The following is a 26812-nucleotide window of genomic DNA, read 5'->3' as shown; positions in this document are numbered from 1 at the left end:
TGTAGTAGATAAGCAACGACAGGCCAATATTTATACTACTGATCTACCGGAATGACTGTCTGCAGAGCAACTCTGTAGATCCATTAACAGTGACAACCCTTCATTAATGCCACGTGTGAGGCCGCATTTCTGTGTGTGTGTAAACACTTAACAGTCAACATAGGTGGAGACAAAGGCTCGTCTCTATTAGGGATGATGTTGCATTCCTCAATCACTATTTCCATCTCATAGGGACACATGGAAAAATCCGCCCATTCTAACCTGGCCGCGCACTTTTATGGACACACACATAAGCACGCACACACACACTGACAGACACATGCAGCCACATGCACACAGATGTCGACAGGCAGCTATATTTATACCAATGCCTCAATAAATCTATCTGCTCGCTTGTCTATTTTCTCTGGCTTTGCCAATGTAGCAGTGAACGCCTGCACAGGTTAAAGGCTGAGAGGAGAGGAGAGGAGAGGAGAGCTAAGAAGTTTGGAGGAGCAGGAAGAGACAAGTGCTCCATGACATTTTCCTCCTATTTGGCCTACCTCTCCATGCCTCTACAACTTCTGGCCCGAGTGCTACGCACCACCGTGCAACAAATTCCTGGAAAATATGAACTTGTATCAACTTGTACAGCTCAGACTAATACAGGCCCACTTTTTTTTTCTCTCCCCCTTGTCTTTTCATTTCTACAGCATAAATTCCTCTAAACAATACCTCCCCTTGCTGAGTGGTATATAGAATCTAATCACGGTGGGATTCAGTTCAGTTGATCTGGGCAAAAAGCATTACTGATGTCAAAGCCTAACTTGACCCCTTGCCTGTGTTAAAACAAGAGCTTGCAAAACTCACATAATAAGTATCGGGAAAACCCCTGAAGGGAACATTGAAATAAAAATTATATTAGTCCGAAAATGTTTAAAGCTATAAACAGCTGATGGATGAATAGATGCTTTGTGCTGCTGCTGCTGTTACTGCCACTTGCAGGATATAGTGTGAAAGGCTTGATGTGAAACATTATGTCAGGATTGGGTTAAAAGACACATTTCAACTCCAAAGTAAAACTTGACCTACTCTAGTACCGTTAATGAACTTAAGAAATTAGTATTTCATCTTTTTGAATGCTGTTTCCAGTGTGAGTCACAAGCCATGGTAGTCACTTTAGACACTATGTTTAATGAAATTGCAGTGTAACATCCAAATATGAACTGATTTCTCAAAAAAAAAAAACGCTGAAGAACAGAGACAAATCAAAAGCAACATAGGATAGTTAAGCATGGATTGAATTAGGCAGCTATCTTTGTAATGTTTTTTTTTTTTTTTTTTGCTTTGTTTTGTTTTTTATTGTCACTACTGTCACATTTCTATTTTGCAAAAAAAATAAAAAATGCTTGAATTGAAAGTTTTCACTAAACCTGGAGAGAGTAATGTTCAAACATTGGAAAAAAAAAAATTGAGATGGATATGCTCAAACAAAAACCAATGTGATAAGATGTAGTCTATGTGTTTGCTTTGCTGTTCCACTATCTATGCTTTTATTGCGAAATTATACAGCTTTGGCGTTTGTGTTGTGGGTCTGCAGTCACAAAATATTGATGAAGAATGTCAGTCCAAGCTAAAGTTACTATAATGACCTAAAGTGACTGCTAACATTGACAGCTGGACAATTTCAATAGTCAATAGTAAAGTTGGTCGTTTGATTTTGGCCCTGCAAAATGCCGTAGTACAGCAGACAATGAAAGCAACAATGTAACTTTGGGAACATCTTCCACATCTGGGTCACGGTACACCACCGAATGGAAGATCAAAACAGGCTGACTCTAAATTATTAAAGGCAAGATAAGCTCCTACCTGAACGCTCCTCAAACACACACAAAAATTAACAGAACAAGTTGAAGCAACATAGTCTTATAGTTCAGTATACTTACTGTACATTGTTGGATAATAAAAAAAAGTGTAAATGAGATGACATGATAGGTTTACGGGAAAAGAAACGAGCAACAAATCAAAGATCTTGCCTGTCCCGCTAAGAGACAGAGAGTCAAAGAGCAGTGTGCTTTCAGTAACCAGCAAAATGCAGTTTAACAGCAGACAGCAACTAACAGATACATACAACATTACTGTCCACTGAAGGATATGGTGATAACTGGCCAACCTGCATGGACACACAGTCACTCATACTTCCTTTCATACACACACACACACACACACACACAGGCGAACACGCATGCACTTCCAGTATCAAATAAAAGCTAACATCCAAAGTGCATTATTACATTAGCCCTGTATATCATAATAGATCGACAAAATACATCACATACATTTTCTTGAAACCGAAACATGCCTTGGAAATAAATGCTGGTTTCTCTTTTGGTTTAGCAGAAAACAGCCAACCCCAGAAGGTTTCTCTGCCAAGCTGTTGAGGAAGTCCACGGCAGCTGTTGTATCCAAAGTGCTTCTGAGAGAGATGGAATTGGTAGAAGTAGTCTTGTCATCATATTGTTATATAAATAAGAGTCTTCGCTGGCAGGCCAAGTCCACACCTGTAAGGCATGGTGTTGACAGCATTCTTCAAATATAATAATGAGATACCATTTCCCTTTTTATGCATTATTCTGGCGGAGAATCAGAAAAAAAAAATTGTCAAAAAAAAGTCAAGACCAGCATCTTTTTGTGTTTGTTGGCCGTGTTCCATTACATCTTTTTAAAGATTTTAATAAAATGTATTTTGGGTGGTAAATGTAAAGTTGATCTGAGTCATGAAAATGCATAATCAAGAATGTGATTACGCTGCTACACTTTTATATAACAGCCATTTTATCACCACACACATAAAACTAAAATGAAAGTTTTGTTATTTGGGCCATAATGACATCCTGAATCGTTCAATTCTTCTACGTCATATTGTAGATACGAAGCGATGTCTCCAAAGAACTTTAAATAAAGGAAAGTACAAAAAACAAATCTTTATATGATTATAGTCAGTGTGGACGTGTTGTTTAGTGGATACTCATCCTCATGATATGCTGATGCCTTAAATGTTTTTGTTTTAAACCCACACTTAGAGCTCAGATCGACATGTTGTTGAACTGGTAGTGATTCAAGGGGACACAAACTGTACCAGCTGGATCCTCCACACATGGCTCTGCTAGTTTTCAGTGAAATGGAACATTCTTTGGTCCTTTCACATAAACAAGAAACAAACAGTAGGTAGTTTAATAAAGGAACGTATTTGGCTTTCTGGTATCGTTTCCTTTGGTCTGTATTGGAATTGTTTCCACGTGGCTTTTGAAGTGTTGGCCAGGACCTATTGATCTTCAAAATTCCTACAGACTAAACAAGATTGAATGGCATGTCATTTAATGGCTTAGGCGTGCATTATCTGATAGTGAAAAAGACTAAAATAAAAAGTCTCCCCTTGAAGGTTGAAGTCCTTTTCTTCTTTCATACTAGCCAGCCTAAAGAAAGAACCTCAGAAAGAAGTAGTAATAATGAACCAAGAAATGTGACTACCCTCAGCCTCAGTTCATCAGTGACATAGACTAAGCTCCTTTCGGACCAAGCACTTTTTGCATTGGACGACGCAACACCAGTGGAAACGGCACAAGCAGTTCTCCTCAAACACCACAGTTTCCTCCCGGTAGCCCCGCTCGCAGCACAACAAATCACAGCCGCTGATGTCCATCGCTGTGCTGTTGCACATGCGCCCCCTTGTTCCCAGGGAACCAGTTTTCCGGTTTGCGAGGCAGAAATCAGGAGACTCATCCGAGTAGATCAGGTCCTGCTTGTCCGGCGGCTTTATGTTCTGGCCAACAGGGATCAGGGTCTTGCCGTCATTGCCGCCCATCACCTTGGAAGCACCGTTGAAGCGCTCCAGCAGGCGGTCGCCCACCTCACGGAAATGAGGCATCTTTTTCCAGCACGTGCGCAACGTGCACGAGCCAGACAGTCCGTGGCACTTGCACTCAGTCCGCATGTAGAGCTTCACTGCCTAGCAGGGGAAAGTGTTGAGGGGGTTGGTGGAGGGGGAAAGAGAGGTGAAGGAGGGCAAGCAGGTGAAAAAAAGAGAGAGAAAGACAGTTGATCAAACAAAAAGAAAAATACAAAGAATTTTTAACTTAAGTGATGCAGGGTTGCTATTCACAAATGGCAAGATCACTAAAAAAGAATTTATCTTTGTGTTTTAAAGATACATCACAGACAAAGCCACCGAATCATGCAAACACACACACACACACACACACACACACACACACACACACACACACACACAGATAGATAGGTAAGATAAAAGCAGATGCTATTCCGAAGGAATTTAACTCCCCAGCCCCCCTTTCCTCCATGTTGCCTCTGGCCTTCCTACATCTAACAAGCCTTGACAACAGATCATTCACTTATACTGCACATAATTAACCCATCACGCACATGCGCACACACACACAGACATCTGCCTGTTTAGGCACACACGCAGACACGCGCACGCACACACACATATTCAAAGTGTATACAGGTACACATGAGCGCATGCACATAAACAGACATTTGGGCACATCACAGCATGCTGTTTCTCAGCCGCTGAGAATGTGTGCACAGGTTTCTTTTATGATTAGATGGTTTGTTCACTAATGCTACAATTGGACTTTATCCCAAAAATCCTCCTCTCCTCTCTTACTCTCTACCTGCCTCTGACCCCAGCTAAAGTGAACATTGTGTGGAGCTTGGGCACGTGTCAACGTTCCTTCAAGCGGACTGCAACCTACCGGCAAAACAGAGACAGCTAAAAGCGAATATAATCTGGAATATTCACCAAACTGTGTTATAAATTGACATGTATAACTCATCTGGAGAGTTGCAATTGCAACTTCAATCTTATGGTAGCGTGTTGAATTGTCATGGCTTTAAGTCACTAAGTGTTCATACATGCAACAAAGAAGAACTTAAAACTCCTACAAGTTCTGTGGAAATGTTAGAAGCTCCCTGCCTCGGAGGCTTGAAAACAAAATGTGTGGCACGCTCTTATTTTTTTGTTTCAGAAACCTGATTCTTGTTAGAATATCGGCTTACGGCTCTACACAAATATGGCTGGAGGCCACGTCTATCTCTTTTGCGTGTTCATGGAATGAAGGAACATTCCAAAGAACAAGCAACAGCTTTCCTGCTTTTAGAGTATAGTCAGACTTCAGACCTGTGTTAAATACGATAGCAGTTAAATACAGTACATTCAAGTCCATCAAAGTTGTGTTGAACTGCACTGATTTCAAATGGAAACACAAACTGGTTTCTTACCAGCCTCCCGGCCTCGTTGTTGTGCAGGTCAATGAGCGTTCTGATGTCACTCTTCCCCCTTCTCCTTTTGGCGTCCATAAACTGTTTTGACTTTTCATAACCAAACTCCACATCATCTCCACAGCCCCCCCACTCCCACTTGACACCTTCCCCGGAGGAAGAAGAGGAGGGGGAGGGGGAAGAGGAGGAGGAGGAGGAGGAGGAGGAGGAGGAGGAGGAGGAGGAGGGCGGCCTTGGAGGTGCTCGGTTCCTGGTGGCCTCACAGCCACACTGCAGGAGGTCTCCCATACTGCAGGCCTGGGTCACAGCGTGTGTCACACCAGCCGCCGTGATGGCATAGACGAATGCTGTCTCCCGGATATCTAGAGTAACAGTGACAAGCAAAAAAGAGGTTCAACTTCATTTAATTATTTTAGTCTGGTTTGTAAACAAAGTCTCCAAAACGTAAGAGCAGAGAGTAATTTCCTATGGCACAGAGATTTGAAATTTAAACAGCTCCACTAAAAAAAAAAACAATGATGTAATATTAAAGCAAAAGCAACATTTTAGGTTACGAGAGTGATGAGAAGACTAATACCAGTTTACAATCTGTGCAAACAAACAGATGTGTTAACGTGGAAGGATATGTTTTGGAAAATCGACTGAGTAATCCAAGTCCAATACAGACAGACACGGACATTCTATCTGGTCAACCTCATGTCATCCTCAATCAACTGGAGGACAACAAGGTTGAACAAGCCAGGTCCCTGTCTCTGCATCCAGTCAGTCAGCATCTCAGCTGCATGGAACAGGATTAAAGCACCTTTCTGTCCGTCCTGCTCAATCACTCAAGTCTCCAGCGTCGCTGGATTTGTAGGGCTATTTCTCTCTCCTGCACACACACTGTCACACTCACACACGCCGCAGCTGCCGGTTTATTTCGGGTGCAGAGCTTAACACCCCTGGCTAAGGGCATGTCCAACCACAACTGCAAATTGATCGCCTGTCCTCCCTTGTGGCTCCAGCATCATTCTCACCCTCACCTCAACACGTCTTCCTTCTGAATTATTGCAGTCACTGTCATTCGCTGGACATGATACAAGCAGCTATGTAATAATATCTGATTTAAGGAATGTTGTCTCATGAATGTCTTATTTGTTCTTTTCCTTGCATTTTTTTAATTATACATTTGTGTGCCGATGACAGTTCATTTTAAATTAATCTTTTTTGTTGTGCTTTTTATTAAAATCTGTCTGTTAATCTGATTAATTTAATATTTTCTAAGGAAGACAGTAACAAATCCCATCAATACAAACACAAGAAATGACTCAATGAACAGTCTAAAAACTATTGTATGTTACACAGTTGAAGTGTCATGTTCCTTCATGTGTTGGAATTGTGTGTAGAGTGTGGATTGTGTTTCACGGACAATCTGGAAACTTGGGTTGCATCAAAAACAAAGATACAAAACATAAGTTCTGTGCATGACAATTCTTGATAAAGTTTGAGAGCCATGCAACTTACAACAACAAAAAAACAACTACAAAAAACAGTAAGGCACTGGGAGATGAACTTGCAATGCAGAAGAAAGCTATGAATTTAGGGCCCTAAGACGTCAAAGATGGTCTTTTCTTGGGATCTGTTGACAATGAGAAACAAGCTGAATAGGTTACAGTTACATTAGCTTTACTCTGTCAGATAACTATATAGCCAGACTCAATTCTTATCAGAATATGAGTCTCGTAACACTCCGGTGGGATTTCAGTATAGGGTGTTTCAGCCAGTACAGAAAAAAAAAAAAAATTTTTTTATAAATTCAACTGTAAATGTGTAAACTACGTCTCTGTTAATCTTCAGTACATCACTGCATAAAGCCCGCCCAAATTATTTGATTGGCACAGCAGATCTTTGCCGGAGCATAATCAGTTCCCAACGGAGGGGTTCCAGACCAACTTTACTCCCAGCATCACCTAAACACAGTTCACCTCGTTAGCATAGTTTGTTAGAATGCTAACATGAACATGCTAACATTCTTTTTGAAGGTATTTCGTCAATAACCAAATTCCATGGCAATAGTTGCCAAAACATTGAACTTATTTCACTCAAAATCACACATTTCAACTTGCTGATGGTGCTTGGGAAAAGTCATTGTGAAACCAAAATCTAATACTTGAGATATTTCAGTCTGGACCAAAAGTGGTGGAACTAACCAACCAACAAGCCAGGACAAGATTAGGGCTTAGATTGTAGGGTAAGTCATAGGGAAATTCGTATAAGTCTCATGAATACAATGCTGGAACTCTGTGAAAACCAATGAAAAAAAATACCCAATCTGCTGTATGTCGTGTGGAGACTAAGCAAAGGACTTTTATTTCTGAGAACTGGAAGGCAGTGAGCGTGCAGTCACCACCATCAACACTGCCAACTCTATATCGCATGATTCAGTGAATGGGATTCATTAGGAATGGCAACACACACATATTACTGGTGGCGTGTGACGAAACCTGCACACTCCAGCAGGTCTTGATATCAATACCAGCTGTGCACCCCAACACCCTGTGATGTCTCCCATGCAGGCAAATTTGTATGAGTTTGTCTGCATGTGTTCCTTTGCATATGTGTGTTTTATCTAGTTTTAAAGCATTTGACATTCCACAAATAGACAGCTGGCCCTCTGTTTATATGAGCCACGGTGCATCGTTTATCCCATGCTTTATGTTTGTCTGGATCTGGCTGTGATTTATGCCAGATTAAATAAATCACAGAGATTCATCGGTATATGTAACTTTACGTGTGTGGGGTGGAGGTGCATTTCACGTAGAGCTTATTCACAACCATGAGTGTGTGCTATATGGCCAGATAGACCACAGCTTTTTGTCCCTGCTGTTCAGCAAGGAGGGATTTTCAGGAGTCGCAACACACTAAACTGTAGATGTGTCATCCACAAAACATCCCTGCGTCTATTTAGAGACGTGTGTGAAACATCAGCACACAAAGTCATTATTAGTACAATATGGTGATTGTAACACAAGCTTTGTCCAAACAAGTTGGGAGGCAATATTGATGTCTTCAACTGCACTGGTTAAAAAAACGCATCTCATATGGAAAATCTGCATATAGCAATGTAATGTTACACACATTACACACACACCAGGATTGAAAATTAAAAAGATGGTTCAGAGAGAAACATAATAAAGAGAGAAGGGTAAAACAAGCTATCAAAATTCTGATGAATTGAGGCACCCTGTTTCATATTTTCCTCGCAGACATGAATTCCAAACAAATTCTCTGCCATGGTGGGTGTCTGGGCCTGTCTATGTCTGCTTCTAATTCCAAAAGGCCCTTCTGCAAGATTTAGCACATATTCTTTTAATCAAACTTTCAGGCAATGACACAAGCATGATCAGGTATGTTAAAATTTCTGATCCAGATAAGGAATGTTTAAAAAATATATGATGTTTTCTCATGGAGTGAAATGTTAATTATGTGGATCTGCATTTTTGTAGCTTTTCTGAGTTGTTGGAGGTTGCAGCATATAGTCAGGACATTTAAGCAAATAGATAAGCTTAACTGACCTGATAGCTGGTCAGATGTTGGTAAACTTAGCATGTTCTGGGCGTCCAACCGATCACAATTTACAACTATTTTTGCTGCGGCAAAGATCTGCCAGACCAATCAAATCATTTGGCTGGGTTTTATGCATAGATGGACAGAAGAGAAACAGCGACATAGTCCTACACGTAATCTGAGCACCATAACGTTAAATGACTCACATTGGTTTGAGGACACATTCGATTGCGTGAAGAGGACTGTTTTTCTCTGTATTTGTTGAAACACAACCCATAATGAAATCCCAATGACCTGTTCCTAGAACCCTTTTCTGATAGGATTTGAGGCTAGCCGGCAGGATGAAATGTTATATGATTTATGCATTTCAACATTATTTAAAGCTTTGAATTATGGGTAATTTGGGTCGTGGAAGTTTTGAGTGACAGGTGTCTGCCATCACAGACTGTCAGCTTTGACCAGGGATGTAACTTTATTGCAATTTTATTTCCATAACCGCTGTGTTATGATGACGGGGTTGTGTTAGCTCCACAGTCATTTAAAGTTGCTGCAATTTTTGTATATTCATTCATTCATTCATCTTCTGTAACCGCTTATTCCTGTGAAGGGTCGCAGGGTCTGCTGGAGCCTATCCCAGCTGTCATCGGGCGAGAGGCGGGGTACACCCTAGACAGGTTGCCAGTCTATTGCAGGGCTAACACAGAGAGACAGACAACCATTCACACTCACATGCACATCTACGTCCAATTTAGAATCAACAATTAACCTAACTAGCATGTCTTTGGATGGTGGGAGGAAGCTGGAGTACCCGGAGAGAACCCACACAGACACAGGGAGAACATGCAAACTCCACACAGAAAGGCCCAGTTGGCCCATGGACCTTCTTGCTGTGAGGCATCAGTGCTAACCACCTCGCCACTGTGCCGTCCTAATTTTTGTTTAACGCGGCTGAAAATATTATTTAACATTTCCCCTAACTTATCTGCTTTCTGCCTCCAAGACTGATCCTGTCATCCATCCTCTTTGCTCTTAAAAGTGGAAGCTTGTGCGTAACTTTGTCACATTATATTGAAAATGTTAATGTTTCAGTTTAATTCAAGCAGCGCATTGTTGTGATGATTATTTTGTTATTTGTGTGTTCTGGTCATTTGAGCATGATTAAACATGCCACCTTTAATATGGCTATTACAAAGTTGTTGTTTTTTTTTAAATCTGTGGGGGATTGGGGGTACGATAGCCACACGCCTCAGCACTCAAACTCTACCTCTTTGATCACTGGGTGAATTAGTTCCTAGCCAGGCGGAGCCAAGATGGCAGCACCTAGAACCACCATATTGAGGTTCAAAACTGTTCTCCCGGGAACCTATAGTGACATCACAGAGAGTTTGTCTGTCTTTGTAGATGGTCCATAATTTGAGCGTAGACAATGATAAGATCTGAAAAGTGGTCATGTTGGAAAGGTGCGTCATAATTTGGAATCGGCATGACTGTCCTCAGAGCCCTTTCTGTTTTAATGAAGCTCAGTAGGTTTGGGTAGTTTTTCAGTTGGAGCATTTTTAGCGTAAAATATTTTTCCAATTAAAGCGACAGTTCACAAACACAGCTACTAAAAAAAAATGGCATAAAACACACTAATGCCGAAACACCCATCTCTAAAACATAACAGCTTCGTAAACCTATAAATTATTGTTTTCAACTAAATCATCATTTTCTGTAAAGAGATCTCTTTGTATCTGCATTTTATTGAAAATTACACTGCAATAACATAATCACTGTATCAGATACCATTACAGAAATATAAAGTAGTCCTATTGTTCACTTTAAATACCAGTCAGATTAAAGTAAACGGGTAAACATGGGGATACATGTCTTTATATCTGTGTGTGATCCTATAAAGCTCATTAATAAGACTATTATGAACCCCTTGACATGACTGACAACTAGTTTAATTAATGTGCAATCATGGTAGAGCCCAGAGCAAGAGTCCTTGTTTATGCTTGAGCACAGATTTCCACATTCACGTTCGCACACACCCGATCCATCACGGCTTTCAAAGAAGAGCCGCAACATCCCTTGTGTGATTACCAGCATCCCTGTATGCTGGCTGGCTGGCTCACACTGCGAGTCGTGACTGCTCCGGGGCTTGAAAGTTATTTAAACACGCTGAAGATGAAGGAAAAGGGGATAATAAGTGCAGATTAACGACAAGAAAGCAGAAATCTGACCTCGTTTTGGAGCCGAGTCTACGTGAAAGGTTCATGTCCAGAGGAGAGAACAATTCGATTCAGACGCTAAGTAAGTCCTTGTGTCGACATGTTCATTCATTCACACTTCTTGCAATAAAGGTGTAAAATAGCAGAGTTTCAGTAATGTTGTGAAATCAACTAAAACGTCTATTACACACACGCACAGACACACACCTTTCCACACTGTCGGCCCCTTTCATCCGCTGGCTTGACACAAATCAAAAAAGTAAACATACGCCCTATGGCATGTTAGAATATGCTGTTATTTAATTTTCATACAGCTGGACATGTGATGGATCCATTATCATCTCTGTGCTGGCTGCAAAGCTAATAAGACATTTCAACTTCAGTCTGATTATACCACTGACAAGCTACAGTTGCTTCTTACTCATACGCACATGTTGATACAGCAGCCATGACACTCTTCAACATGTCACAAAGCTAATCCCTTTTCTGAGGAAGGTTATCTAATGCACACACACACACACCACATGACACCAAAGAAGGTTGTTTTTTTCCATCATATTCAACTCAGTGTTTGACTAGCTGTCAGTGACTGTCATTGCTGTAGACTGCTCACGTTCCTCTGAGTATAGTCAGCGTCAAACCATGCTTAATGGAGTACTGATGGAGCCCGCACTATGATGATTTCAATATGTCTGCAGATCACACTGACTGGCATATTAAGGCAGTTTTCTTTCCGACTGCAGACACTGCAATGCAACCCAAGTGTTTTCTGGGGGAGCTTGCCCTTACCATTACATAACATAAATGCTTTTTTTTTTTTTTTTGCTTTTCAATTGCTGTGACAGCCAGTTCAAGTGTAAATTAGTTCTTTCTTAATTCTTGTTAATTAGGTGCAGTGGTTTGATTCTAAGTTTAGATTTCATTGCACATTATCAACCCCAGAACCACTGGTCTTTGTTGTACAACGAAATGTGATTGAGTGAATCAGATGATTGTCAGCTAACTTTCCACCCTGGAGTTCAATTTGTTTACAATAAAATGGCTCTGATTGGTTGTAGGACTATCCAATTACGTGCAGAGGTCATTTTTTTTCTTCTCTGTATCAGTTCTTCCTCACAACGAAATATGCTTTATTCACAGACACATTTTAAAGTAGTGCCATTACATCAAATCAACGGAGCATTAAACCTACAGCAGTATTTACTAAAGGTCCCTTCAATCAAGAACGCGAGCACAAAAAAAGATCTTTCTGGCACAAACAGACACATGAATCTCAATCAGAAACACTGCTGTCAGGGCAAAAGACAAAAAGACAGCCTCCGTAAGCTATAGTGAAATAGAAAATGTGATTTATGAAAAGCCTACAATAAAAACAAATACAGTTCATGTGACTGCCCACAGTTTCAATAGTTTATTGTTACTTTATTTGTGGTGATGAGCTCCAAGTGGAACTCCCTATAATCCAAACAACAGGTGAGAATGATACATAATTACATGGTGCGTACCAATAACAGTCCTCCAGGCATTGCTTACACAGACGACTGTTATGATATTAAGGTAATATCAATTGAAACGCTGCATTAGCACAACTTTGGCAATAAGTAGTATTGTGGCAGACTTTCTCCTCTAAACTGCCACAAATGTGCACCGCTTGAATGTTTGGAAAAGGAGATTCAGGGGCGATTGAAAATTCTGAAAGCTACACAGGCTCCAGCAGTCTCCACCAAGATTGTGTGACCTTTCTGCAAATAAAACCTGAGCCATCATAATATTGTACGAGTGTATTATCTTATTATCTCAATAGTCTAAAACGGGGTCAATGAGGTTAAGTAAACCACTTAAAGAACGAGAGCACGTTAAATACAAAGGCACTTTTATTTTGACATCCACAGGTACTATAATAACAGCTATTAAGAGCGGATCCAGGTAATTGAGGACAAAGGCTTCAAAACGGAGGAGCACTTTGGCCACCCTTACGGACATGGAGGAATTTTTGATTAATCGCCTGTCCCCTGGTAGATTCTTGCCCTTTTTCTTCCTCTCTCTTTCTCAGTCTATCTTTGTGTGTTCACTCTGTTTTTCTCCTTCTGTCCTTCTCCATCAGAGACACAGACAACATCGGCGCTGTCATAAATTCAAGCGAGATAAGAGACAAAGCAACATTCTTTTGAACCATCGCGAAGTTCGGCTACGTGAGTTACCGACAAATACGACTTCTCCTAGCATCACTGAACCATCTGGTGTAGAAAGTTTTCATCAAAAGGTGGTCTCAAGCCCACTGCAAGCTAGCTTAGTACATGTTTGAAGTTGAAGACTGCAAAATAAATTGAGTTGAATGGAATTGAAAATTTTAATTTCATAACTCTATGTTAGTGTTGACAGATCTAAGCTTTGTATTGTTTGGAACAGGATAGAAGAAGGGTTTGAGTTGCAGCTTTCTTCACACGTCCCATACCCTTATGTAAAACTCCAACCAAAGTAAAAAAAAATATATATAGAAATAATAATAATAATAACAATAATAGACACTTTTAAGGAATACACTGTCTAATATTTGCAAAATGCAGGAGTTTTATCATACAATAGGTCACAAAGCATTTTTGACGCATTTAAGTGCTTTTTCTTAACCGTGTAACATTCTGTGTCAGTAATCAGTATTTTTGGCTTTAGCTGAAATCCGCAAGATTACCACCCCACCCAAATGTTAGATCCTGTTACTTTCATCAAGTTTACAATCAAACAGCAAGTTTTTCACTTCCTTGAGGGAACTTGGATATTTTTATTTTCTGTGGGCTTATGGTAAGGCCAAAAAGTAATCAGAAGCTTTCCAAAAGGGAAAATTATACGAGAGCTTTAACAATCATTCCATTATGACTAATATAATACAGCATGTGAAATTAATACGATTAGAAGGTTATGTAAATCTTGTAACGTTAATGACAGGTGAGAACGAAACTTCAGTATGCACATCATCCTCCACAGAGACCCAAAATTGGTTTAATAACATGTTTGTCGCGCTATATTAATGTTAAATGTCCTTGTTTGTTAACTAAACACACAGATAAAGACCCTCTGTAACTGCAGTCAAAGAAGAGACAAGCAGCTCTCTATGAATCTAATCACACGAAAGAAAAACCAACACAGTAATTGCAGAGGACCCAGCGGTGACCCTACATCAGTTATATTACAGACTTCAAAGAGCTGGAGGAAGATGTTAAGAGATCGCACGAGAGATGTTAAGAGAAAGGGCAATCTTAGCTGATCACTTCATGCGTGCCCAATCTGATGAAGAGGAGAGTCAGTCAAGTGTGAATACGTCTAGTCTGAAATACAACAGCCGCCCTTGTCTGTTGGAGTGCCATCAGACAGGGCTCTGACCTCAAGTTGGCGTGAGGACCCCAGCCGCAATCCCAAGATACTCGCGGTGGAAAAATGGGACTTGACATTTTTTAGGACTTTTTTTTAAGACAAGGTTTCTGAAGGGACCGAGAGAACCATGGATATACATCAAATATGTACATGTACTTCAAGGTTCATGCTAAACAACTGGCGTGATATGTCTAACACAGTTCAGTAATGCTAATGCTTATTGGGTTATTTTATACCTGATACCTTTCCAGATACAAATGAAGTGTATTTTAATGTAATAAAAATGTACTTCAGTATCAGTGAGTACATTTATAGTACATGTAAAAGAAATGTATATTACAAACATACTAGTCAAAGGTGCATTGCTCACCCATTAGTATTTAACTGTACTTTCAATAAGTACATTAATTGTCACTTATACTTAAATAGATTTTTGTATTCATAAAATGTATACTTTCAAAAAAAATGTTTTTTGTACATTACTTAGCAGTGTGCTTTGAATGCATTAAAGATCAGTTCATTTTTAGTGAATTTTCATATACTATTGTCATGTGCATTCGATAGTTTTCTTACTATTTCTGACTTTAGACTCAATTTGACAAAATGCAGAAAGACTTGCAACTCGACTTAGACTTTAACACCAATGACTTGGGACTTCACTCGGGCTTGAGCCTTATGACTTGAAAAGACTTATAAAATGATACCAAGGATAATTTCATTCGGATCCAAAAACTATAAAGTGGTCAACAAAAAACGAATTGCAGAATGCAAAACTTGCAGGTCGAAGATTACAGACCGGGACGCAACAACTTTGCGCAAAGAACGGTAAGTAGAGCTCGCGAGCTAATGCTCAGATAACTTGTAGAGTGTAATTTTTAATGCAATTTATGGATGACTATATGGGATTTACTGACATCTGTTTTATATGCTTACTTCTTTCCAGATTTGAGGAATACCAGATGAACAAAAGCGTCACAAATGAACCGCAACAGCCTTCAATCTCATCACCTCATCGTGCTAAAATGACTGACAAATTTGGTCTTTTGCAAAAGCAATGGAGAACAGGGCCCTGAAATAACACAAACCTGTTTATGGATACGCTAATAGACCATAGTTGCTGAATTTGCAGGAACAAATGAAATGTGTCTGACGTGAGAGCAGTGATTAGAAGGAAATGTAACAATGAAAATGCTGCGTTTAAAAAGAAACTGGAAGCAGCAAGTGAGTGTGTGCATAGTTGTTATTTTGTTCGGTGGAAGTCACCACGTCATATTTGGTTTAAATTTGAATTTGTTCAAATAGACGCAACTCATCTTGATTTAAGGATGAATACATTTTAAGTTTAAGTTTGTGATGAAGGGAAATTGTTGTTTTGTTTGTTGTTAGCATGTTGTTAACATAGCATTTCAGCTAAGTGCACTTAACTTTAAATGTATTTAAATAAACCTGAAACACTTTATGAATTCACCTAAATTATATTCAGAATGTGTTACCTAGAATGTGTAACATATTTTCATTAAATTCCAAGTGTATTTCCTAAGCATTATCACTAAACTGACATGTATCTTAAAACTAGAGTAAAATGTACTTGAAACACATTTATAAAAAGTGTCCCTAAAAAAGTAAAGTCAAGTACACTTATTGCAACAGAATTATATCTTGAGTATCACTTATGACATAACATTAACATATAAAGTACATTTTTAGTACAGCAAAAATAGTACACTTTAATACATTTATCAGCACTGGTCACAGAAGCATACTAAGTATACTTAAATTAAGTATATTTCTTAGTGTACTTTTTTTTTTTTTTTTACCTGGGTTTTTTGACCGTGGTAAATGAAATACACTTCTCTTAATCAGTACCACTTTCATGTACTGAATGTCTACACCATATGAAGATACAGCTATGGGTAGCTCTACAAGAACGAAAGGAGTATTTTTTGGAGGGGATTCTTGTGGGATTCCTTCAGGATGTGTGGCTGCTTCACTTCTGATCAAGTGACAAAGACCATGTTACGCGTATCACACTGTCGGTTTTCAAGGAAATTCCTAAGAGTCAGCTGGTAAAACTTAGAAAGCTAATTGTAAGATGTAAGAAGTAGTTATCGAATACATCACTGACTTAGAGACAACTGGCCTTCAGAAACAGCATTGAGCTGCCAGCGGTGGTCAAATCTTTAAAAAAAAACAACACGATTGTTTGCACATGTAGCAAAGTAAATGAATTGTTCTAAGGAGCTCCTTCACATGGGTTCCTGAGGGCATGTAAGGTTTCTCACAATGTGTGACAAGTATGTTATGGAAAATATCCATCAGGTTAGAGAACACTTAGGCCAGAATAGATATTTTCCTGTTTTATGTTTTATATCAAGCTGTCGCATTTGACAGATAGTCATCAGTCTTCTTATCTAACTCACAGCAAGTATCAAATAAGTAGTTCCTAACTAAGTGGTACTCCATTCTACACAATAATGTTAAAGACAGGGGGAATAGAAACACATATTTTACATTTTTATATAAGTAAAACAGGACACATCCTGTCCTTCCTCACTCACCTTGCTGAAGTATTTTGCCAAAGTATTTGTTGTGGCTGGTGCAGTTCCACCGGCGGTACCTGAACTGGTACTGGCACTCCCTGACACCCAGCCTGGCGCCTTTGGCCACCTCGCTGACGATCTCTGGCTGAGTCTGGCACAGCTCAGCCTGCTTCCCCGCCAGACGCTTCGCCTTCCTGCAAATGCTGTTGGGGTCCATGACCAGTGGACTGCCCACCGCCCTGCGGAAGTTCAAACAGTGCAAGAGACGAGAACAATCGCTTAGCAACATGACAGTCACACAAAGTTCATATTGTTTTCTTTGTTGAGCAACACCTGTTAACTCAATCACAGATTAAACAATGTGCCTGCAATCATCAGCAGCCACAAATCACCGCAAGCCAAGTTTTTTTTTTTCTTTTTTTTTTTTTCAGCTCCTAAGGCTGCCAGTTCTACCCACCACATCTCAGCTGTGGCGACAATGCGCTTCTTGAACGGGCATGTGGGAGACAACAGAGCACAGTTTCCCAGAGGCATCTGAGCTCTGACGTCAGATTCACAAGTCTGTATTTTGCTGTTGGACCGCTCCTGCGAGAGCTGTGTGGTCCTTACAAAGTTGGAAGTCATATAGTTGGACGTCTCCTAACAGAAAGGCCATTTACAGTTTATCTTAATGCTGCTTAAGTTGATTTCGGTAAACCAGAAGGGAGACTTTCTAGATTTCCAGATGATACAGCTTCTCTGCAGATGCTGCTGCAGTTGGGAGCCTCGCCGCTTAAACCACACATACCCTTCAAATCATCCAATCCATAATACTTCCCAGATTAAACCCGTCTAAATGAAAAGTGTATATATTATATTACAGCGAAGAAGCAGAAAAAAACAGTGTTTAAATGTGTGGCAAAATAAATTAAGCTTGCTTTACGTAGTTCAAATATTTAAAACATTAAAATGTATATACGTGTATGATGAATACAACTGTGGACCTCCTCAGCAGCTTTAACAGATGAGTGTATATAATAAAGATAAATAGTTTATTCTAACTCTTAATGGGAAAAAGGGCCTTGGCTCTACCCCTCAGAGGCACTGCCAGCATCTGTGGCCACTTCAGTGGCATAAGAGGAAAGTGGCTTTATGAGATGACTTTATTTCCATTCTTTTCTTCTCCTTAGCTGTGACAAACTCATCCGTGCTCTACTGCTAACTCAGTGTATATTAAAGTGTATACTGAACATGTTTTTTTTTCTCATCCTCCTTTCGTTTACTCCATTTCTCTCTTGCCTCTTCTTCACAGACGACTTGCAGTCAGTGAATCTCAGCAGATGTGATCCATAACTTTGAGTTTCACTGTGAAAACGAGGGAGAGAAAGTGAAAGCAAAAAGGCTGCCTCATAGGTTTTCAGTCAGCCTTGTCCATGTTAATCGCACCTCCTGATATCATTCATCTGCCTTGAGAGTTTGTTTTAAGAAGCAGAACAAACACTCTTGCCAATCCCCTCTCCTGGCGGTCTGATATGCAGCAAGACATTTGCGCACACACACATACACACACACACTTGCAGTCGTTTTTAAGTCCCCCCGTGAAGGGTCGCAGGTTGGGCTGGAGCCTATCCCACCTGTCATGGGGCAAGAGGCAGGGTACACCCTGGACAGGTCGCCAGTCTATCACAGTGAAAACCATATTTTTATATTAATAAAACAATTAACAGGCTAACATGTCAGCAGATGACAAAATGAAAACACCCTCCATGGGAAATCTTGTATCATCCTCTTTGCCAAGCCTGTCATGGAAAGGCAGTTCTGGAGGCCCAAACACTGTCCCACTAGGGCTTAAACACATGATAATGGTAGACAGAATGAATTACAGTTATCTCAGCTTGTAAGAGGAGGAGTAGATTTATTTAATCCCACACAATCTGCCAAGATATCTGCTATGAAAACCTGGATATTAGAGTAAAAAATTAGTGTGCACACAAAGATGTGTGTGTCTATGTAAACAGTGCAGGATCTGATGCATGCACTGTCTACACAGACACACACACGCATATTTGTATGCACACTCCAGGGACACCCACTGTTGCATTCCTTCTGTGATTATCAAAAGTGTATTGCCAACATCGCTATGGAAACAATGCTGTATTTTCAGCGCAGATGTTCTGTGTGTATGAGCGTGTAGGGTGGTCACACGGATAATTAAATCATACAGACAGTCTGTGGCTGTTAATGAGCAGGTACAGGTACAATACTTAGCAACACAAGCTCCCTCTCAAGAACCACTTATTATCCCGCCGCCACCAGGAAGTGTGAGAGAAAGAGAGAAGAGAAAGTGAGACAGACAAACGGAGAGTAAACTGAATGTCCGTGCATGCAAGTGTATTTCTGTGCAGTCTGTTTTGGATTTTATGGATGCGAGAAAGAGAAATGGCTTGTTTGTGCCTATGTGTGTGTGTGTGTGTGTCTGTGAGCGCGGGGCGGGAAGCTCACTCTGTCAGCAGCTCACAAAAGCCAGCCTGGTTTTTATAATGGGAGGTGTAGAGTTGTAAAAACCAGTGAATGTACTGGATGAGGTTTTGTCCTGTGTCACTGTCAGGGGAGGACGGAGAGTTTGGAAGTGGGAGAGACAGTTAGAGGGCTTCGCAGGGCGAGCAGACATTCCTTATGATATCTTCTAGCACAAAAAATAAATACATTAAAGTGTGATAGTGAAAACAGATGAAGAAATATTTTATCTAACAGAAGAATTTTAACATTACTGAATGTTAAAATTCAGTATTCATCCAATCGCGGAAAACTGTTCATGAACCATTTGCACTTCAACACAAAAAAAGAGTGTGTTGGACATCTTTACAGACTGCATTAAGTTGTTATCTTCTCCTCTCTATCTTTTCATTCAGTGAAAAAGGGCGTACGTGATTTTAATTTTCCTGATGATGAGAGCACTACTGATTAGGGGTTCATGTGAAATTTTGCAAGGCCTCTTAATTTCTGTTCGGTAAGTTTCTAAATTTGACATCTGACCCTGAGAACATGCTGTGTGGTATTGCAGTGCGGTGTGGATTTGGGACAGGACTTTAATCTGTGTGACCAGGTTTTGCCATTTTCCTCTCCAGATCACAACACATAACCCAAAGTGCTGCCATAAAATAGTTGCCTTGGGATAATAGAGGCCACGGCACATGCCAGGTTATTTGAAATTCATTTCAGTTTTATTTATACAGCACCAGTGAGAATTATAACTGTCTGACTTAAATATTCTAGTCTAATAACTAAGCTTTCACTAAAGTGACAGGGTTTTTCAAGTTTTAAAATTTAAGACGTTAAGAAGTAGCTACTGTTTTTTTAGGATAAAATGCTCTATTGATTTCAGCTGTTAGATAATATGTATTGGACTGCCTTAGAAGTTCACAAACGGGGCATGATGATGATGAGAATGAAAATGTCTGAAGTGAGGTGAACTCAGGTGGAAAAGTACATCGCTGGAGATACACCCAAAAATGGGGTGCATCTGAAGTGTCCAGAATTCTTGACCTTGTTTGGCTTGGAGAGCGAAACATTAAAGGGCGCATCCTTCTGTGGTGGAGTAATATGTAATATGGACTTTAAAAGGTGCAAAGAAAAGCAGGGAAACCTTGTCACGAAATGACTTTCATTTCTAAATCGTCGATAAAGATAAAAGTGCATCACAATGACCTTCTTAAAGCTTAAACAATCACACTGGGAGGATTCGAGTGTAAGCGTATACACATGCAATACAGACATGAGGTTTGCGTGCACATTTTGCACACTCGCGCACATTCATCCGAGCAGGTGCCTTCATTACAGGCATGCACACAGATAAAAGTTCTCATGCGCCTGCGAGTTCAAAGCGAGACGGTAATCAGATCCTCTGCATGCAAAGTGCCACTCTTCCTCAGTCTGTCGTCTAACGATACCGCTCCTGAACAGATAACCGAACGCCAAGGAGGATGTTCAGTCGTTGATAGCATCAGGGGCTTTAAGGAAACACTGTCTCGCATGAACAGGTCTTCAGGATGATAAAAACCACAACAGAGGAAGGGGATCATAGCAGTTGAAGATAAAACGAGACAAAGAATCAGAAGTAGACTATCAATGCAAAATCCATTTGCGATAGATTTATGGTCCAATCAAGATCTAAACTTTTAATCATATCATCAGTGGATGCCTGCAGTATCTTTATGAAGTTATGTTTATATTAATTCTAAAAATAAAGGCTTGGGTTAACAGTGTTTCACACTGTGTATGAAAAAAGAATAGAAGACATTCCAAAAGGATGCCTTATTCAGTATGTTCTTGGCCCAGAGGTGGGTCAGAAAGAGATTAAACATTTGTGCTCAAAGAGACCTCAGGTTTCATCAAAGATCTCACGGCACCATAGATATGGAGCCGTGCTGTAACGGGGCCCTTCTTTTTTTTCACTCCACCCACGAATGAGTGAATTTCATCCCTCTTTAATCCCTCAAGTATGCTGGAGATGAAGACAGTCACGACAAGCACTAGTCTGAGACGCCAGAGTGAAAAAGGAAAGGGGTCGGAGAGAGAAAGCTAGAAAGAGAGAGTCTAAAGGTGGAAAAAGAAGCTGAGGGTTCAGTGCAAGATAAGGCGGAGACAGAATGAGATACAAGGTGATAAAGGAATGATGCAAGCACGATAAAAACCAAAACACATGTAAAAATTTGTCTGCCGTCCCGAACTAATTTAAAAGATGGGGGGAAAGAAGCTCAGTGAGGCCTCAATAATTTGCTTTGCTGTTTTCGTGACCCTGCAGTCTGGGGCACGTCCATCACTTTCAAACATGTTTGATCATGTTGTTGCTGCTGATGTAAGGCTGAGAACAGTGAAATTAGTCACAATAAAAACTTTTGGTAACTCGCACTGCACGCAGTTTGAGCAGTAGCCATTAATTGCGACCGGCAGAAAAACCGACACCACCAAACCAATTTCACATGAGAAAAACATTTGTCCGGTTTTAACAACAGCGGCACACCCAACGGCACTGACAGCCAAAAGATACAAATCAGAATCAGAGAGAGGATTAGCCTATATCATGCAGAAAGCTTAACTTATAGCAACTAAATGGGGGTTACTGCACTATCACTTTCCTTTAAATAATAGCAAATAACATCAGCGAGCGCCTCAGGCAAGCTGTGGTATGTTTGCTACTGAATGAGACATGCTAGTTGCCACATTGGCCGTGATGTCTGTCAGTAATCAAAAGCCCCTTTCACAAAGAGTCAGCCCTGCGCACACCTCCTCATTATGCTGCTCATTCACACTGAACCAAACAAATCCGGAGTAATGCCGCCCAGTGTGTGCTTTCAGATAGCATGCCGCAGTAATGCCGAGTCCAGACGTGCAACACAAAAGCATCTGTATCCAATGTTGTGCGTCTCCCATTTACAGATGTCGAGTGAGCTCAGTGATTACCGCGGCTGCTGGCTAAAAGGTGCAAAAGCCTATTCAGTCTCCCTGCATTTCACACAGAACGGCGAGGTGGATTAAATGCACAACAGTCCAACATTAAACAGGATGTTTGAAAGGGGCTCCAGTGTCAGAGTAATAGAATGATTTCTTCCCTTACAGTGTGCACACATATCCAGGTAAAGACCAAATACAGTTATAATGGTGTTGTGGCAGCCTGGAAATCAGATGAACTTCCTCGTGCTTCCTTTTTTCTGGTGAAAAGTTGGTCTGTTACCACTCTGTTGGGAACTGATTATGCTCCGGCAAAGATCTTCTGGACCAATCAAATCATTTGGGCAGGTGTTATGCGGTGATGAAGAGTAACGGCAGCATAGCCTTACATGTCATCTGAGCGCCGTGGAGTTGAATTTGTTCACAACAATATGGCTCTGATTGGTTGCAGAATTATGAAATCCCAATGGCTACGCCAGACTAGCACCATAGGAAGAACAATGTTTCTTCTGAAAGAAAACATTATGGTACATTTGGCATATTTGAGGCTACTAGAAACAACTTCCACTCTGTGGAGTACTTAAAAATGAAATTGTTCTGGTGGGAAAACCTGCAGATTGAAAATATATAAAAGTATACTGTGTACTTCAGATGCTGAAAAACACTGTAAGCAGACACACACATCCAGTAACCCCAGACACAGTTTTATGTCAGTCTTTTGCTGCCTATGAAGCCAAACCCACATCGTCATTTAATCTGTACCCATCTCCCTGGTCCTGATTAGACATTTCGCATTTTCAGACCAGGACTTGAGTGGACAAGATAAGATCTCCTGTGGTGATCATGGAGGTTCTCCCTGCACAGTCCGTGCATGTGTGTGAACACGTGTGTGTGTGCATTTACGTCTCTATAACCGTGTGACTGAATGTGTGTGTTTGTATGTCTCTGAGTGCATGTTAAACAGATTAACCAGGATCCACTGGTTGGATATTTGGAGTGACACACATAAACTCACAAATGAGAGAGCCTGGACGCACACATGCAGTGTGTGTGTGCACCTGTGGCACGCTCCAGACGGGCTGTCCGCCAAACCGGGGCTGTGACAGACACACACACACACACACACACACACACACCCACACACACATAACAAAGTTGGCCATCCTAAGCACTGCAGTCAAAACTAGTATAAGAGAGCAAAGACATTCCTCACTCTCTGAGCTGTGCTCTCTGCTCTCAGGCCAAATGATTAGAGCGCTTTAATCAGCAGAGGCTCTGAAAGGACAGCTATCTCCCAGCATTTCATCTCTCTCACTCTCCGTCTCTCATTGCAGCTCCCTCTTTTCCTTCAGCGACAACCTATCTGTACGATAGGCATTTTCCTTCAAAGGACAAGTATGGGAAAAAGACATTCAGAGATAGAGACATTCAAACAAAGCGAGCGTGAGGCAGAGAAAGAGAGATGATGGTATGTCCAGCATCTTTCAACAGAGAGAATCATTGTCTTGGCAGACTGGAGAGCAACCCACAGGTGTGGCTTCACCCTAGCTGCACCACAGTCGGCCACTGTGTGTGTGTGTGTGCGCAGGCGCTAGTGAATATGCCCACTCATTTGTCTGCGTGAGTGAGTGTGTAAGTGAGCCAGTGAACAATTGAGTGAGTGAAAGAAGATGACAACGTATGTCAGTGGGGATAAAAAGGAAGTAGCTGATTTCTAAGTGTTGATTCCCTTAATCTGCTACAGCTTTGCCTAAAATAAATATCCCAAGTCCTGTAGAATGTGCTGCCAAGTGAACAGTGACATGAGCATGAAATTGACCAGAAATTAAATGCATTATGACACAAAGGTCTGCTCAGTTCCCGTCCTCTTTTTGAGTTAAATTCAGCTGTAGTACATGACAAGATTTTAAATTAAAGCCTATAAACTAATTACCGTCCACGATAGGGTAATTGTTTTTACCAGTTTCTTTCCACAGCTGGGTCACAGCACATTTTCAGCAACAGTCCTGCACTCTTCTGGCTAAATAAAAAATCTATTTTGGCCCTACATCCAAAGCAAGACTGCTGAAAACAGTCACACGAAACTCTTCTCACTTTTAAGTGGGGTTCGTGCAAACCGGAGGACGGCTGTGACGTTACAAAGACAAGTTTCTGGACCATTTTTGTGTATTAATGTTTCTTCGGTCAAGCAAGTCTTAGCTTCTTGTTTCATGACTCCTCTGACTCTGAAGTCAACTTCACTTAAGACTACCCGCTTTCCCACCTTGCACCTAGCAAAAAGCATTCACCCTACTGGTCCATCAGTCCAGTGTTTAGCTGTCATTTATATGCGAATCAGATGTCCTTACAGGACGATGACACAATATTATAATGTACGGTCAATAAATATTGTAGATATAAGCAGGAACTTTTTAAAGAAACGTTTGAAGAGGTCCGTCTGCCAGTTATACAAGGACATAGACTTACAGAGCCTCCGTGACACTACATCCCACACTGACCTTGACTGGGCTGTGAATGAACAGTGGGAGGATTCAATAGAAAAAAAATCACAAAGCTTCACATTCAAACACTGCAGAAGTGTGTGACTGTGTGTGTGTCTGAGAGAGAGGGGGGCTATAGAGAGAGAAAGAGATGAAGACAGAGACATTTGATGTTTTCTAATGATAAAGCATAAAGCAAAGAAAGCCCTTTGCAGATAGACAGACAGACAGACAGACAGACAGAGACCCACGTGAACAGAAAATATGTTATCAGCAGATCTGCTGGGCCTGTCTGTCTGTCTGTCTGTCTGTCTGTCTTTCGGACTGTCACACACCTTGCCGAGCTGAGCCTATATGGATTGTTTTATGATGACATATCCACTGCGCCTAGAGGGCCACCTGACATTCCTCACTCTGAACCCTCCACACACACACACACACACACACACACACACACACACACCATCAACAACCACATCCACCAATCTCCCCGTCCTCTCTCTCACTGCAGGCAAAGAAACACCTCTCTCACCTCCCTGATTCTCTGTGTCTTTCTCTTTTCTCCAGGTTCAGTGTGTTAGTCTCTACACTGGGGAACATTTCACAGTATTCTTGGGGCCTGGGACTTTGAAGGGAATTCACTTAATCAGTCATTAATTCATTGTAGGAGACAGCAAATTTTAGCAACTAAAAGACATGAAAAAATAAAATCTTAAAAATATATCAGGGCACTGTGTATTTTTTAGACTCTCTTTGCCCTTATTCTTCTTTTGCATCCTGCTTGGTTTTAATTGTGGCAGCACGTTTGCTCAAGATGACCATGGGTGCTTAATTATGAGGATAGCAAGTACAAACTCCAGGATTTTTTTGTGTGTGCGTGAAAGATAATGCTCAGGGACGGTGTTGTGGATAAATTTTAAAAAGCAACATTACGCCTCATTACGCGCACTTTGCCCACTGGGCTAAATCTGAGGAGATGATTAAAGTCCCTAGTTGACAAGAGACAGAAGCACAAAACACGTGGTAAATACTACTTACCACCAGAGTCCGATGATATTGACCGGACAGAGCAAGATAAAGAACAGGGCCAGCTGGATTCGTGATAGACGAATCGTCATGTTGAACGCTGCAAACCCTCAAGGAGATCCCCCAGGAAAAGTTTAAAGTGACGAACTCAGCCAACACCGAGTTTGATGGTTTCTTAAATACATAAGAGGTCGTTGTTTTCTGGCGGCACGAATCGATCACAGCTCGCTGGAAACGGTCTGTCAACAAGAGCGCAAAAACCCAACTCCTCTTCTCTCGGGCGCATCTTAATGCGCAACAAAGTTGGTCAAGAGGCTACTGAAGAGATGTCCGCTTTCAAAGGTGTGGTTAACCTCTTCATTGTCTTTCTGCTCTGTCAGTCGCAGGGCATTACATGCTTTCAAAGCGGTCCGAGTAGGAAGGAGAATAGTGAAGTCTGATCTGAGCGCAAAAAAAGCGCAAGAAAAAAAGCTCCGGTTGTGAAGACGCTCAGATTCTCGCCACTCTCTGGGGACTTTTTAAACAATGACATAATAAAGACGACAGAGAAGAAGAACAACAAGAGCGCTGCTGCATTTCTGAACGATGAAAGTGTATTGTATTGATGCAGCGAGTTGTCCTGTGCGCGCTCTGCTCCACTGACGCACTGGTGAAGTGGGTGAAACGGTTGTCGGTGCCCACCGGCTGCAGGTAGAGAAGGCGTCTCTGCTGCACACTCTATCAGAGTGTTTTCTTTGGATGATAAAGCCAGGAAAAATGCGCTGGTCTCCTTCCACCTCAGCGTGACGTCGCTTCGGGCGAAGCGAAATCCTCGCTGTCACTCAGAGAGGGAGAGAGAAAGAGACTGCAATTAGTTTTAGGAGGACCCGACTGAGAGCAGAGACGGGGTAAACACGCGCGCACTCTCACAGACAGCGAGAGAGAG

General features: G+C 41.1%; 1 protein-coding gene across 1 annotated transcript; it reads right to left on the bottom strand.

Moving 5' to 3' along the window:
* Positions 1–1145: 1145 nt before the first annotated feature.
* Positions 1146–26812, bottom strand: wnt6b (wingless-type MMTV integration site family, member 6b). Its single transcript, XM_084544998.1, has 4 exons — positions 25900–26812; positions 16970–17190; positions 5284–5645; positions 1146–3988 (listed from the first exon to the last, which is right to left on the bottom strand). Exons 1-4 carry the CDS (start codon positions 25977–25979, stop codon positions 3527–3529), a joined length of 1125 nt encoding a protein of 374 aa, XP_084401124.1. The 5' UTR covers positions 25980–26812; the 3' UTR covers positions 1146–3526.

The sequence above is a fragment of the Chelon labrosus genome (assembly GCF_963514085.1).
Source record: "Chelon labrosus genome assembly, chromosome: 5".
Lineage (NCBI taxonomy): Eukaryota > Metazoa > Chordata > Actinopteri > Mugiliformes > Mugilidae > Chelon > Chelon labrosus.
The sequence above is the reverse complement of the archived record's forward strand: the minus strand, read 5'-3'. Positions and strand labels throughout refer to the sequence as shown.

What these genes read in the sequence shown, in the direction of transcription:
- wnt6b (XM_084544998.1), bottom strand. Translation starts at nt 25,979, where the DNA reads ATGACGATTCGTCTATCACGAATCCAGCTGGCCCTGTTCTTTATCTTG. An exon ending in TGGCAAAATACTTCAGCAAG is followed by an intron (nt 5,646 to 16,969) that starts GTGAGTGAGGAA and finishes CTGTTACTCTAG; the next exon opens with ATATCCGGGAGACAGCATTC. An exon ending in ACAACGAGGCCGGGAGGCTG is followed by an intron (nt 3,989 to 5,283) that starts GTAAGAAACCAG and finishes TTCCCCTGCTAG; the next exon opens with GCAGTGAAGCTCTACATGCG.